Raw genomic sequence first — 14,685 nt, 5'->3', positions numbered from 1 at the left:
AAAGAATAGTTGATAAGAAATACTCGTATAGCATTAGGAGAAAGAATTATGAGCCCACAAAAAATTTTACAAAGGAAAAAAAAGTGAATAATGCAACATCAACAAATTGTAAGTTATAATGGCAAAATCTAATAAATTCAATGGTAACATCAGATAAACTGCCTGCTTCGATTAATTACTATCAAAAACAGCACAAAACGTACAAGAAGTATGCTTTCGCAGGGGCTGAAGCTCTTATCTTTTGCACCACGGCAACGAGCCAGGAGAAGGGTCTGCATTGTTAGCGAAATCTGTCAACTCTTCCAGCTGCTTTGAGAGTTATTAAAGTATTCTGAACTGTAGTCTTGACTTCCAAAGGCCATCCTCTGAAACATCTTGATCTGAGCTGATTGTTCCCTTGAACTGAAAATCCCACTTTGGCCCGGTTTCATACCGTTGTTCAAATCCGCCAGCTCCTCCATTGAATCAAGAGCTCTCACTACCTGCAGAGTTAAGACGAAGAAGCACAAAGCAAAAGCCACGTTCAGTGTGTGAAGAGGTGAAGTGCATATAGTCTGATAGCTCTTGAGAAAAACTCACCTGACTCATCTTCGGTCTTTTGGAAGCTAGATGGCGCACACAGGCTGCAGCTGCTTCGATCATTCTGAACATTTCACTTGGAACAAAGTTGTCCCCTAACTTAGCATCAACCAGATCTCCGAATTCTTCTTTGTCTAGTGCTTCAGTCATCAATGGTCGAGCCTGTATGAGGAGCAGTGTTTCAAGATTTGAACGGTCTTGATAGATGAAAAGGTTTTTTGATTATCACAAAGAGTGAGAACATATCGCTAAGTTTTGGCTAGATCACCCCAATTAAGAGAGCACCAACCACATTTTTTATAGTGCCAAGGGAAAGCAAGATCAAATTCAAAAAATAGGAAGGACCATAGTATCTAATCAAATCAAAAAAGAAACAGCTAATTCTCTGCATTGTCTTATTTATACATTCAGAAAGTACAGTAGCAATATCAAAGTTTCTTCTTGATTTAATTCTAATCCACTAGATTTATACTGCCTTACAATAAAAGCTGAAGGCCAAAAACACATGTTGGGGCTGAAAGTAAACTCAATGAAAAACAATGAACAAGGTATGGATCTTACCCATTCAACCAGGCTTTCATCACCCAGTGGTTGAGATGCGTCCACAGGCTTACGACCCGTAATGAGCTCCAAAAGCACAACACCAAATGAAAACACATCAGATTTCTCAGTGAGTTTGCCTGTTGATGCATACTCGGGAGCCAAGTATCTGCAAGTCATCCAAATAATCTGGTAAATGATGGATGTACAACTCATGATAAAAACTAGTTGTGACCAATAGGAGACTGCATCAGTATATGTTTATCTTGAAGTGTATAAAAACCATAATCTCTTAATTGCAGCTTTCAGAATAGTTGTGAGTCTTGTGACCTACCCGAAGGTTCCCATCACACGGGTTGACACATGTGTATGTAATTCCAATTCCATTGCTAGCTTTGCAAGCCCAAAGTCCGCAACCTGCCCATGAATGGGAAACGAACATAATACTTAATGGAGTAGATTGCTTTTGCTAGATAAAGTACAATATCTCAGAAGAAGATGCTTGAAGATTTACAGCTCATTAAAAATGGAAACCAAGAAATGTTCGACAGGATTGGAAGAACGAGCATACCAAGGCTACAAAGTTGTTATCCAAGAGAATGTTTGTTGACTTAATATCTCTGTGAATTATACGGGGTTGGCCTGAAGAAAAGCAGAAAATTTTCAAACAATATATCACAATAGTCTCAATGGGAAAATTACATGACAAGAACTGAATACATGGAGCAGACGTCAATCAACTGCTCTGGTCAGAAACAGTCAAAATTACACTACTAAATTGTTATTCTCTGCTGAAGCATTCTCAGTACCGTATCAGAGAACCATTGTTGTCCTTATATCTATAGTAATGCCCAGTCTCATTTTGGGATTTGATATAACTCGAGGAAAACAACAGTCACATCAATTAAAATTGGATTTCATGATTTACTATCTACTTATCTGGAATATTTTTTTAGATGCCAATATAGCTATAGAAAATATATTTAGAAAAATAAAAGGGACAAAACTAGAGCTTACAGTCTTCATGAAGATATGCCAGTCCACGTGCTGCACCAGTTGCAGCTTTGACTCGACTAGCCCAATCCATTACAGTGCCATGACCTGTACATGTTATAGCTCAAATGATTGAACTCCAGTTCACGGATTTATATTACATTAGCAATCCAGTAACTTAAATTTAGCCTTACAATGCAGATGGTGGTGCAGGGTGTTGTTCGGCACATAATCATACACAAGCAACCTTTGCTGTTCAGAGATGCAGTAACCTACAAGTGATACTAAATGTCTATGGTGTATTCGGCTAATGATTTCAACTTCCGCTCTGAATTCACGCTCTCCTTGTCCACCACCATCCTTTAACTGTTTAACGGCAACTACCCTTCCATCCACCAAAGTTCCTTTATAAACACACCCAAAACCACCTTCCCCCAGAATATTATCTTCTGAAAATCCATTTGTAGCTTCAGATAAGTCTTGATATGTGAACCATGACCTTGAAGTGTTTAAACCACCATCGGGAGAGTAATAATTGTTTGCTGAAATACTTCCAGCCAATTGAGATGAATATTGAGATTTGAGAAACGACGAATCTGATCAAAGGAAGAAAGTGAGAGTACATCAACAGTCACAATTAAAAAATTAATCACAATTCATCATTGAAAATAATGGCAGCTTCTGAACATGCCAAATTTATCAGTTTAGTTGCCTAGAGAAGAAGAAAGATGAAAAGGAAAATATGGTCAGCCCACACTAACCTTGATTTGCAACATAAATATTTAACTTTTCATCAACAGGTAAATTACTATAACAATGATAAGCTGATAATTAATGAACTAAGCAGCCTTGATATTAAAAGATGAAAAAGTTAAAAAAATAGATTCATGTCTAAAGAACTCCTAGCACCTTGCCATGTCAAATATTATCCTGGCAAGTGAGTGGATACATAAATTGCATCAAAATATATAAAGTGAAACATAGATATATCCCACAAAACAAAAGAACCCAGAAGATAATAAATGTCTAAGTACAGCTTCAACAATTTAGCAAAATACAGATGCCCAAATTCATGATCTATATTATACTAGCATGTAACCACAAGGAAACATAGTTTATTACCTGAATTTTGGGAGGATGCGAAAGGCGATGGCATGGCATAGTTGAGTCTAAACTGGTCCTTTCTTCTCTTTCTTTTACTCGTATACCATACGGCCAGTACCACAAGAGAGAGAGCCAAAAATCCCACAAGAATGCCTAGTCCGGCTGCACCTCCAGCTCTAAGACCAGCACTCCTTGGCGTTACATCTGCAGTTATGTTTGGACTATTTTGAGTTGATCCTGCCGTTGGTTTCTCTGTAGGGATTGATGGAAGTGGCGAGGCCGGGTGGGTTCCATTGCTAGATGTATTGTGTGGAGGAGCAGAAGGAGATATAGTAGGTGAAAAGGTTGATGAAGGGGTGGGAGGAGGAGATGCAGCAGCATCTGGAGGAGGACTGCTGATCGGGGAGATAGGTGGGGAACCGGTTGGAGGAGGTGGAGGAGAATGCTTTGGGGAATGTGCCACCGGTGGGGGTGGAGGACTAGCAGTAGGAGGTGCAGCCTCTGCAGGTGGAGGAGAAGAGGGTGAAACAGCAGGCGGGGGAGGTTGTGGGGCAACAGGAGGGACTGGGGATTCTTTTGGAGGAGAACTCTCCAATGGTGGTGGTGGCGAAGGTGGTGGGGGTGATGGTGACACTACCGGTGAGGGAGGCGAATTGTCAGCCGGAGGCGGGGCAGCAGGAGAAGATGGGGGCGGAGACACAGGGGAAGGTGGCGATGGTGGGGGCGATGGGGGCAGTGCAGAAGGCAATGCAGGTGGTGGTGTTTCCGGAGGAGGAGGAGGAGACTGTGGCGGTGATGGAGGAGGAGAAGAAGGAGCTGGTGGTGGAGCAGACTCAGGAGGTGGCGGAGAGGAAGTAGATGAAGGGGGAGGAGCTGAAGCAGGGGGTGGTGTGCTAGTTGTCTGATTAGCATCAGATCCTGAAGGAGGAAGGGATGGCAAAGGAATTGGTATAATTGTAGACATAATTTACAAAAAAGAGTTCCTCTTTATCAACAAGTTCGATCTCAAAATATCAAGATCGGAAGTTCACCAGCACATATCAACATATCACCATTCAACGAAAATGATCCTTCCTAAACGATTGCCAAAATTCTTCAGAGATGCCGATCAGAAATCAGCTCAGATGACAGAAATTCCAAACAATTCCCAGAAAATCAAATGCAAACTACGCAATTCAAGCATTTGAAGAAATGCCGCAATAAAAACAGTTAACTTTCCAAACACAATTCTACAAAAATTCAACACTGGTATCAGAGGAGTCCATAATCAACGACTAAATGTAAATCCCGCAAAATCACAACCGAAATGCAGCCAAATGAATGAGCAAGATAGAGAAATCGGATTATTTAGAACTGAAGGAAGGTAACTATCACTTGTCAAAAACAAGTCGGAATCTTGACATTGCCAAGAGAAAAAAAAAAAAAAAAGATCCACAAAAAATCTGTTTCTGGGAGATATGGTAGAGGAGAGAAATGTGCAACAAAACGTGGCTGCGACTACGCAACAATCAATCAATGTTGAAGACAATTCCTCACAGTAAAGAAAAGAAAAGAAAAGAGAAGGAGAGAGAAAATAATTAAAAATTGTGAATGCTTATGAGCACCTGCACAATGAACTGAGCTGTATATTAATTGTGGGGTTAGAAAAGAATCAGGTAGAGAATAATAATGTGAACATGAAGGAGAGAATATGAATTTAGTATTGAAGCAGCCAAGTCAAATAGAAGATCATGAACGCCATGTTCACAGCTCTGCTTCATCATTCATTTGTTTGCATTTTCTTCCCTTCATTTTTTATTTTTTAAATATCGACGACTCAACTAAAATACATGCTGCTTTTTTTCAACTAAAATACATGCTTGATTTCTCTGAGATTGCTAATTTGATGTGGGTTTATTAATTATTTTGTTGTTCAAATCAAAGTACTGTGCACTGTGCAGTAAATTTATTGATGTTTGTGGCTGCATATGACGCGTGAAAATTAAAGGGGCTACTTTTTCTTTTTCAAACAATGCACCTCGAATTATGCTATGCTCGAAGTTACGATTAATTTTCGCTTGATAATTTATGTAGTAGTAATTCCCTTAACTGAATTGATTTGGTTAAATTAACTACTTACAGTATCACACAAAATATTCATACCAACAAAGTGAATTAGAGGGGAGGTCTCTTGTGCGAGTGTGGGTAGTGACTCGGAATCCACCCGTAAACATGTACTTCCTCCTTCCATTATTAAATATTTCATTTTTCTTTGTTCGTTCTTCCATTAATAAATAAATATATCATTTCACTTTTATTATTTTTGTAAGTCATTAACTTACTTTACTCTTATTTTATTATAAAATTAATACAAAAAGATGAATCTCGCCGCACATGGTCCCCACTCCCTGGCCCGATGATATAATGAGAGGTAAAATATGATAAATCTCATTATGTTCCTTAAAGAAGCGGTCACTACACTATTATTGGGAAAATCGGGTTTATGGGGCACTTTACACTAAAGATTACGTAAATGTACCCATTTTGTTATCTATTCTAAAAATGGGAAAAACGCCAACCACATTGGCGTTTCTATTAGTAAAAACGCCAACCTCATTGGCGTTTATCTTCGCGTCGTATTGGAGGTGTATTTTCGCCAAATACAGCGGCGGGAAAAAACGCCAATGAAGTTGGCGTGTTTTAAGGTAAAACGCCAATGTAGTTGGCGTGTTTAATTAATAAAAACGCCACTGAGGTTGGCGTGTTATGCTTAAAAACGCCAATTTGAGCGGCGTGTTTCTGTTGAACCATATCCTTATCAGATCTCCCCCAACATCGCGACCCTAAACACTTTCCCTCCCCAAAACGCGAAAACCCTTCCCAAACGCATAAAAACCTTTCGCTCGGGTCGACCCGGTGGTGGATTTAAGCGTGGATATTTTGAATTTGGCTAATTCTTTCAACCATTAGTCCTTCTAATCGGTTAGTATATCAAATTTTAGACTCATTCTTCTAAACATTAGTCTTCCAATATTTGATTGATTGTTGTGATAATATATATTGTAGTGTAATTAATATAATAGTTTGACCAATTATTATGGGTACACTAATATTTTGATGGATTATTATGATAGTATATATTTTAATGGAAATATTTTGACCAATTGTTATGCTATTATATGTTATAGTATATTTTATGGATTGTTATGATAATACATATTGTAGTGTATTTAATAGAATTATTTTGTCAATTTTTTGGCTGACTCTACATAATGATGAATGTAAAAATAATACATATTTATTTGTGTTTTACATTATTGCAGATAGTATGACGTGGTGTGTCAATTTATATTGGGGTGGAAAGATAATTCCCGGAGCAGTTATTTCGTATGATCCTCCTTTTGCTAAAGGATTCATTATGTTGGATGAAACAATTTCGTACGATGACCTTGTGGAAAAAATTTGTGAAAGGATGGGGATAAGCATATATGAAAACAATATTCAAATAATATGGAAACGTACTATATGCTTTGGATCCGGAGTCACGTTTATAGGTGTTCAACTAGAAGAAGTATGCATGCAACTAATGTTTAGTGAGAGTATGGTTATTGGAGGTGTAATTGAATTATATGTTGAGTATTCGGCAATTACTCAACATCATAGTCATCATATCATAAGTTATGATGCTGGTACGTCAACGAGAGCCCAAGAACCATATTTTGCTGCAACACAAGATTTTGATGTTGGTACGTCTACGAGAGCCGAAGAACCATATTTAGCTGCAACACAAGATTTTGAAGCTGGAGGCGTGCATTTAGGGGATCGTGACAATTGTGATGTGGTGGAGGACATAATAGGTCCTGATAAAGCCGACTTTCTTGATCCACAATCACCTTATAATTCTGAAGATTCCGACACGGTTAGTACAGACTCAGATGGTGATCCGTCGGATGATGAACAATTTGTTGCTTCAAGACCATCCATTCCACTTGGAGAAACAGCAGTTGGAGAAACATCAGTTGGTGGAAGGGCAGTTGGAGGAAGAGTAGTTCCACAGTTCCCACAGCCTGGAATCAACTACTTTCGCACCTTACCAGGTCCATATGATAGTTTTGATCCCAAAAACTTTGAGCGTGATGATCCCAGTGTGCATTATTGGAGTGAAAAGGATCCTACCAATGTCGGTTTGCATACTAAATTTAGAACGAAGTTGGAATTGAAGGCAGCTGTGACTCATTGGCATTTGGAAAAATCCGACAATATACAGTTGTTGAAAGTAAAGGAAAGAGATGGCATGCAGTTTGTAAGTGGCCACAGGGAAATCCGAAAGATAAGTCCTTACCGCCATGTTTGTGGGAGTGCCGAGCAACACTGAGGAAGCATGATGAACACTGGCAAATTAGAGTGTTCAGCACTGCTCATACTTGCATGGGGGATCGTAACTATAATGGCCACGCTAATCTTTCGTCGGGTATGATAGCGTTGAGTGTTCGCCATCAGATAGAAAACGATCCTTGCTACAAGGTAAAAGCAATTGTGGCGGATATTGAAAATAGATTTCATGTCAAAGTTAGTTACAAGAAAGCATGGTATGCTCGGAGGACAGCGATTGAGCTTGTATACGGTGGATGGGAGTGGTCGTTCAAAGTTTTACCAGCTTATTTGAATGAAGTGCAAAGACAAAATCCTGGCACAATTGTGGAATGGATGCACGATGACATATTAAGCAATGGTATGAACAAGGTATTCAAGTACGTATTCTGGGCTTTTGGACCAGCTGTGGAGGCTTTTCAACTATGCAAACCAGTTTTAACGGTTGATGGAACTCATCTACGTGGACGATGTCGAGGTAAAATTCTTATTGCCGTTGGATTTGATGCTAATAAGAAATGTTTGCCTGTTGCATATGCCATTGTTGATGAGGAAACCAAAGAAAGTTGGAATTGGTTTATGGAACGCATTAGACTTCATGTAGCAAAGCATGAAATATGTGTCATATCTGATAGGCATGTGGGAATCATAGATGCAATGAATTCTCCCATATGGAAAGAAGAACCCAATGTGGGTCATCACAGATTTTGCTTGGTACATGTTAGAAAGAATGTTTTGCAGAATCACAAAGGTATCATGGTCAAAAGACTTGTTTGGAAAATTGGTATTGCTACCAAGAAGCGCAAGTTTAAGATCAGACGTCGTTTACTTCGAAACGTCAACAACGAGGCTTTGCAGTACCTTGATGCCGTGGAGTTAGAAAAATGGAATCTGGCGTATGACAAACACAAAAGATGGGGTGAGGTTTCCACTAATATGGTGGAATCTTACAACAATGTGTTGAGAGGCGCAAGACAACTCCCAATTAAAGCTTGCATTGATATGATATTCTGGAGGACAATAGAATGGTTCAATGACCGGTCAATTGCATCAACACAGTGTGCCACACCACTTACCCCGTGGGCGCATGAAAAGGTGTGCAAAAATGATGCAAAAGGTCAATTGCATAATGTGAGAGCACCCAACACAATTGCAGGGCATTATGTGGTTCGAACAAAGCGTCGAATTGGTGGAAAGGGCGCTAATAAGTGGAAGGTAAAGTACTTGGACTCGCACTGCAAATGTCAAAAGTGGCAGATGTGGAGACTTCCATGTTCACATGCAGCGGCAGTTGCGCGTTTTAGAAACGACAACATGCTGTCGCTTGTTGATCCCGTATACCGCACAAGTGTTTGGGTACACCAATATTCTACGGTGTTCAATCCACCCAGACACCAAGATTATTGGGCCGTGCCTGAATGGACTTTGCAATGTTCACGAGCTCAGTTAATGCCTAAAAGTCGCGGTCGATACCGTACTACTAGGATTCCTAATCAGATGGATGTCCGTGAAGCTGACCAGCCACGAGCCCGACGCCGATGTAAACATTGCCGTCAACCAGGTCACGACAGGCGCAACTGCCCGAATGCTCATTCAAGGATGGATACTCAGTTGGTAGATGATGCCGCTGACGATTTTTTGCATCCACCTCCACCAAGGATGGATACTCAGTTGATAGATGATGCCGCTGACGATTCTTTGCCTCCACCTCCACCAAGATATGCAGTTCGAGGTCGTCATTCTGTCAGTCACACTGATGATGTCGATCACGATTTTATGCCTCCACCTCCACCAAGATCTGCAGTTCGAGGTCGTCACTCTGTCAGCCACACTGGTGGTACAGGCGAACACATCGGTCTCAGTGATGTCCCACATTCTCCACCTCGGTCTTCTGTGCGAGACGAATATTTTGGGGTTGATTTAGAGAATGTCGTTGTGCGAGAGACTCCTCCGTCTAGACTCTCAACCGCCAGAATCGGGAAGGGGATCCGTAGCTTTTTTACGCGGAAAAGGCGAGACAATTGAACGTATGCATTGTGTAATATTGGATTTCTGTATTTAGCAAGATTTGGACTAATGTATAGGGTAATATTTGTATGTACTTATATATTGAATAATGATGAAATGATTAAAAACTCTTAACTGTGGGAGCGTTTTTTTATAGGACACGCCGATGTGAGTGGCGTGTTTAAAGAGACGCCTACTTAATTGGCGTCTTTTCACTTTAAAACGCCAACGTGAATGGCGTGTTATTACTGAAACACGCCAACGGGACTGGCGTGTTTGTTCAGAATGTCCGCTTTCGGCGTAGAAAAAACGAGCAACGAAAAAACTAACTTAAAAACGCCAATTGCGTTGGCGTTTTTAAATAACACGCCAACGGGAATGGCGTCTTATTAAAAACGCCAACGGGAATGGCGTGTTTGTTCAGAATGTCCGCATTCGTCGTAGACAAAACGGGCAAAATATAAACTAACTTAAAAACGCCAATAGCGTTGGCGTTTTTAAATAACACGCCAACGGGAATGGCGTCTTATTAAAAACGCCAACGGGAATGGCGTGTTTGTTCAGAATGTCCGCATTCGTCGTAGACAAAACGGGCAAAATATAAACTAACTTAAAAACGCCAATAGCGTTGGCGTTTTTAAATAACACGCCAACGGGAATGGCGTCTTATTAAATACGCCAACGGGAATGGCGTGTTTGTTCAGAATGTCCGCATTCGTTGTAGAAAAAACGGGCAAAATATAAACTAACTTAAAAACGCCAATAGCATTGGCGTTTTTCACAAAGACTTACATTCACAAAAATGCCAATATCTCTTTATTTGCCTGTTTTCATTTTCATTTCTACTAGGAAATAATAATTCAGACATCCAAATACTTAATCATAAAGACTTAAAATCAATGAGTTCAAATCAAATGAAAAAACATCAATATCAAATTACAGTAATATCAAGAGTTCAAATTAGTTCAATCGTCACGACGTTTCCGCATAAACAGACGCCGTATCCCCTTCCCAATAGTAGATGTAGATCTAGGGATCCTTGAGGGAGGAGTATCTTGAACAACAGCGTTCTCAAGATCCTCCTGCACAGACGACCGCGGTGGAGAAGCGGGGACATCACTGAGGCCAATATCTTCTCCGGTACCACCGGTATGGCTAATAGAATGACGGCCTCGAAGTGCAGAGCTCGGTGGAGGTGGGTCCTCAAAATCGTCATCGGAGTCGTGTACGAACTGAGATGACGACTCTCCGCGGACGGTTTTCTGCTTGGTTCGTCGTTTTGCCTTTTGCCTTATGGGTACGTCCACGTCCATTGCAGAGCGCTGCGAAGGAGGGTAGTCCATCAGCTGAGGCTCCCCGGATATCTGCAGTCCTTCTTCAACCATCCTCGAAATGGTTTCCATATCCGGACAGAAATGTCCTGTCGCAGCTCGGCCACTTAGATAGTGACGTATTTTGTGAAGCGTCTCCACCTACAATTTTTCAAAGTTAAGTACATATCATAATATGAATTTGAATAAGTAATCAGGGTTTAGTTAAGTATAAATAATGTACCGTAAAGTTATGAGAAGATGCGGTTTCGTGGAATCCCTCTTCAGCATGCACGCCGGGTTTGGTTAAATACACCACAGTGATCTGGCGAAACCAATTCATATATTCTTCCGTTGCAACAGGCTCAGTACTGTCCTCCAGATCAGTCCATATCGTAAAGTGTCTGTTGTCCCACTCCTGTATATAATTGGCGTGCCATTGAACCCAATTCCGACCAGCTTTTCCACGGCGATCCTGTTTCAAAAAATCAGAACCGTGGAACCGGGGGAGATCCGGGATATACGGTTGGACAATCCCGAATTGGCGCAACACTCGGTGTGGCAGGTGTGGCTCAGCCAGATTCCAACAAATAAGCGTTGTGATCGACATCCATATAGGACGACCGGCATCACAACTTTCCGGCAACTCCCGGTGGAGATAAGGCCTCCAAATAAACTACATGTGATACAAATTTTTCAAAATAATTTCCATAAAAACAAAAAACAAAAAACCAAAAACATTTTATAAATATATGAAGTACCTGATTAGGATGCATCATGGAGAACTGATCTCGGAAATTTTCAACACAATGTCCGGGTGCTTTTACATATGACGCCGGGCCATTCCATCTAAAAAATTTAAATTATGAGCGAAGAACACGAAAATTGATGAACATTAAGTTTAAAAACGCAATTAATGAACAACTTACGCGCTTGCACATGGTAGATAGTCTGTATGCACGGGATCTAGCATCCTCGGTCTAATATTTGGGATTCTCTCCCAAGCCCAAAGTTGTAATAGAGTTAAGGCTCCCCCTACATCCGTCCTCTGACCAACGGCCGCTTCACACAAATTGTGGTACAAGCAAGCAAGCGTCGCCCCACCCCAGCTATATGTAGAACACCGTTCTATATCCATGAAAAAGTGTAGGTAGAAGAACGGAATTTTATTTCCGGTGGCGTTGGGGATCATCAGACCACCAAGTAATAGCAGACAATAGATACGAGCCCGCTGAGCATATATGTAGTGTTCGTGGTCATTAGACAGCTCAATCCTCAATTGGCGCGATAAGCTCGTCTGCTTAAAAGCCATTTCCTTCAACTCGGATGCTTCCGGTATGAATCCTAGAAAATCCATACACCTGTCCGTCCAATATCCCGCGTCCGTCGGGGGGATGTAAGTTGTCAGAGCCTCTCCATCAACTTTCAGGCCCCATAAGACCTCCACGTCTTCCAGTGTCACAGTCGCTTCACCGACTGGAAAGTGAAACGTGTGAGTCTCTGGCCTCCAACGTTCAATCAGAGCTGTGATAAGATGGTGGTCAATTTCTTTTGGTTTACCACACCTTAACATACCCCCAAACCCCATCTGGTCCACTATTGTCAAGACATGTTGCTGGATGGGAACATCCCAAATTTTTCCTTCAAATCGTCGGCAGCGTACATCTTCGGATGGAACTCCTGCCCATATGTTGTTAGAGACGTGTTGTCTCTGAAAATATAATACAGATGGATCCGCAGGACCACATGCAAGCCGACGACGAGAGGTTGAAGATGATGCCATAATTTACCTACATAATTCAAATTCAACAATAACCAACCATAACATTTAATCCAATTTCATAAACCAAATTCAACAATAACCAACCATAAACCATTTCAATAATTAGATACAATTTAATCCAATATCACAAAATTGAACACCAACATCAAATAAGCAAGTTACACAACATTGCACATTCAAAATCATAAACTAATTCACCTACACAAAATTAACAATTTCAATTAACAATTCGCCCAACCTACCAATTTCAATTTTGCCTAACCTAAACAAATTTAACAATCTAAACTAATCAACCAAAACCCACATAAATCAAAACAATTTGCCCAATTTTTTAGCTATAAAAACCCTAGGGTTTAGGCTTATAATCAAATTTATACACAAATTAACTTAAACCCAACACAATCCAACATAATAATCAACAATAATATCATTCAACCAATCCAAAATGCATAATATTTCTACTCAATTCACAACCCATTACAAACCCTAGCTATCCACCAATTACTATAATTATGTAAAAGGTAAGCATACTAACCGAATAAAATAGATGAATTTGGGGGAGAATAGCACCGATTGATGAATGTAGGCCGAAATCACGGAGAGAAGGCGCGCAGCTGGAGAAATCGCGAAGGCTGTGTGTTGTGAGGTTTTCGCGATTTGGGGGAGGAACGCCTGGTATATCAGTCTGATTAAACACGCCACTCAGAATGGCGTTTTTCATTAAGTAAATACGCCACTCCGGTTGGCGTCTTTTACAAAACGTCAATATATTCGGCGTTTCAACAAAGAAAACACGCCATTTACAAATGCGTTTTTTTATTTATACACGCCAACCAAGTTGGCGTGTTTAATCGTAATTACAATCCGAGAGCATACACCCAAAATACGGCACAAGTATAAAACGCCATCATCGTTGGCGTATTTACCTTAAAACACGCCAATGACGTTGGCGTATTTACTAATAAAAACGCCAATGTGGTTGGCGTTTTTCCCATTTGTGGAATAGATAACAAAATGGGTACATTTACGTAATATTTAGTGTAAACTCCCCCATAAACCCGATTTTCCCCTATTATTGCCCAAATTTGAACTTGATACCTAATGGTACTAAATTGCATCCTGAACACCATTTTATTGTTATTGAAAGTGAGTAGAGAGGAAAGAAGGATTAATTATCTTTCTAATTAATTCTAAAGGGTAGTCCATTACAAGGAGATTGTCTTTTTGAAAGGAAAATTTGGAAATGCATATTGGGCCGATTGATTTATGGGTTATTTCAAAATAGTGATTTATGGGTTATTTCAAAATAGGTCAATTACTTGGTATATTTTGGTGAGCCGTGAAAGTAGTTGGTAGTATTGAATTGAAGTCACTGGATAATGCATTCATATAAAGAATAATCGTATCTAAATATTTTGAATCGCGATACAATTGTAATGCCATTTTTTAGGCATTCTGATCGCCATCGTCGTGGCATCAGCATCGACACTACCCCACGACACTACCCATGCAATTAAGGCTGCTTCTCCCAACAATTTACACCCAAGTGTAATTCATTTGTATCTTCAAATCGACATTTAATTCGACGTACTCAGGTATGGTTTTGTTCGTTCAAACTGTTGCAACCACATTTGTCCGCGCGAGAAGGGTCACGAGGTTGCACATGAGCTTGTCGTTTGGGAGACGAGTGCCAAATTTCGCGCATATGCGATTGTCTCCTTTGAGATGACCACAAATGGCTTTTCCGACCATCTTATACGTATTATAATTGAAACATTGAAATCAACACAAATGTACACGTGGCATTAAATGTCATCTCAATTTTATGTTTTTCAAGAAGCGGTTCAAGAATCGGTCTTCAAAGTAAAAAACATGCGGAAAAAATCATTACCCAACTCTTGCGCGCTTTGTCGGCCTTGCATCAGCGGCAGGTATGGTATTTGGGGCATCGGCGGCTTCGGATGTGGTATCTGGGGAAAATTGTGCGGGGAATGGGTGGTGACTCCACCGTAAAGTCAG

The 14,685-nt window shown here is 40.4% G+C and overlaps 1 protein-coding gene across 1 annotated transcript; it reads right to left on the bottom strand.

Moving 5' to 3' along the window:
- Positions 1–33: 33 nt before the first annotated feature.
- LOC121771579 (proline-rich receptor-like protein kinase PERK8) lies at positions 34–5,081 on the bottom strand. The gene is made up of 8 exons (XM_042168400.1): positions 3,235–5,081; positions 2,307–2,708; positions 2,137–2,220; positions 1,691–1,761; positions 1,454–1,536; positions 1,141–1,288; positions 580–741; positions 34–482 (listed from the first exon to the last, which is right to left on the bottom strand). The coding sequence occupies exons 1-8, from the start codon at positions 4,178–4,180 to the stop codon at positions 294–296; spliced, it is 2,085 nt and encodes a 694-aa protein (XP_042024334.1). The 5' UTR covers positions 4,181–5,081; the 3' UTR covers positions 34–293.
- Between the last annotated feature and the right edge of the window lie 9,604 nt (positions 5,082–14,685).

This window comes from Salvia splendens, chromosome 16 (assembly GCF_004379255.2).
Source record: "Salvia splendens isolate huo1 chromosome 16, SspV2, whole genome shotgun sequence".
Lineage (NCBI taxonomy): Eukaryota > Viridiplantae > Streptophyta > Magnoliopsida > Lamiales > Lamiaceae > Salvia > Salvia splendens.
This window is presented reverse-complemented; position numbering and strand designations above follow the sequence as displayed.

Bases quoted from the DNA above. Each gene is read 5' to 3' on its own strand.
- LOC121771579 (XM_042168400.1), bottom strand. From the start codon at position 4,180: ATGTCTACAATTATACCAATTCCTTTGCCATCCCTTCCTCCTTCAGGA. The intron at 2,221-2,306 runs GTAAGGCTAAAT...TAACATGTACAG, and splicing joins CCTGCACCACCATCTGCATT to GTCATGGCACTGTAATGGAT. The intron at 483-579 runs GTGAGTTTTTCT...TTAACTCTGCAG, and splicing joins AAAGACCGAAGATGAGTCAG to GTAGTGAGAGCTCTTGATTC.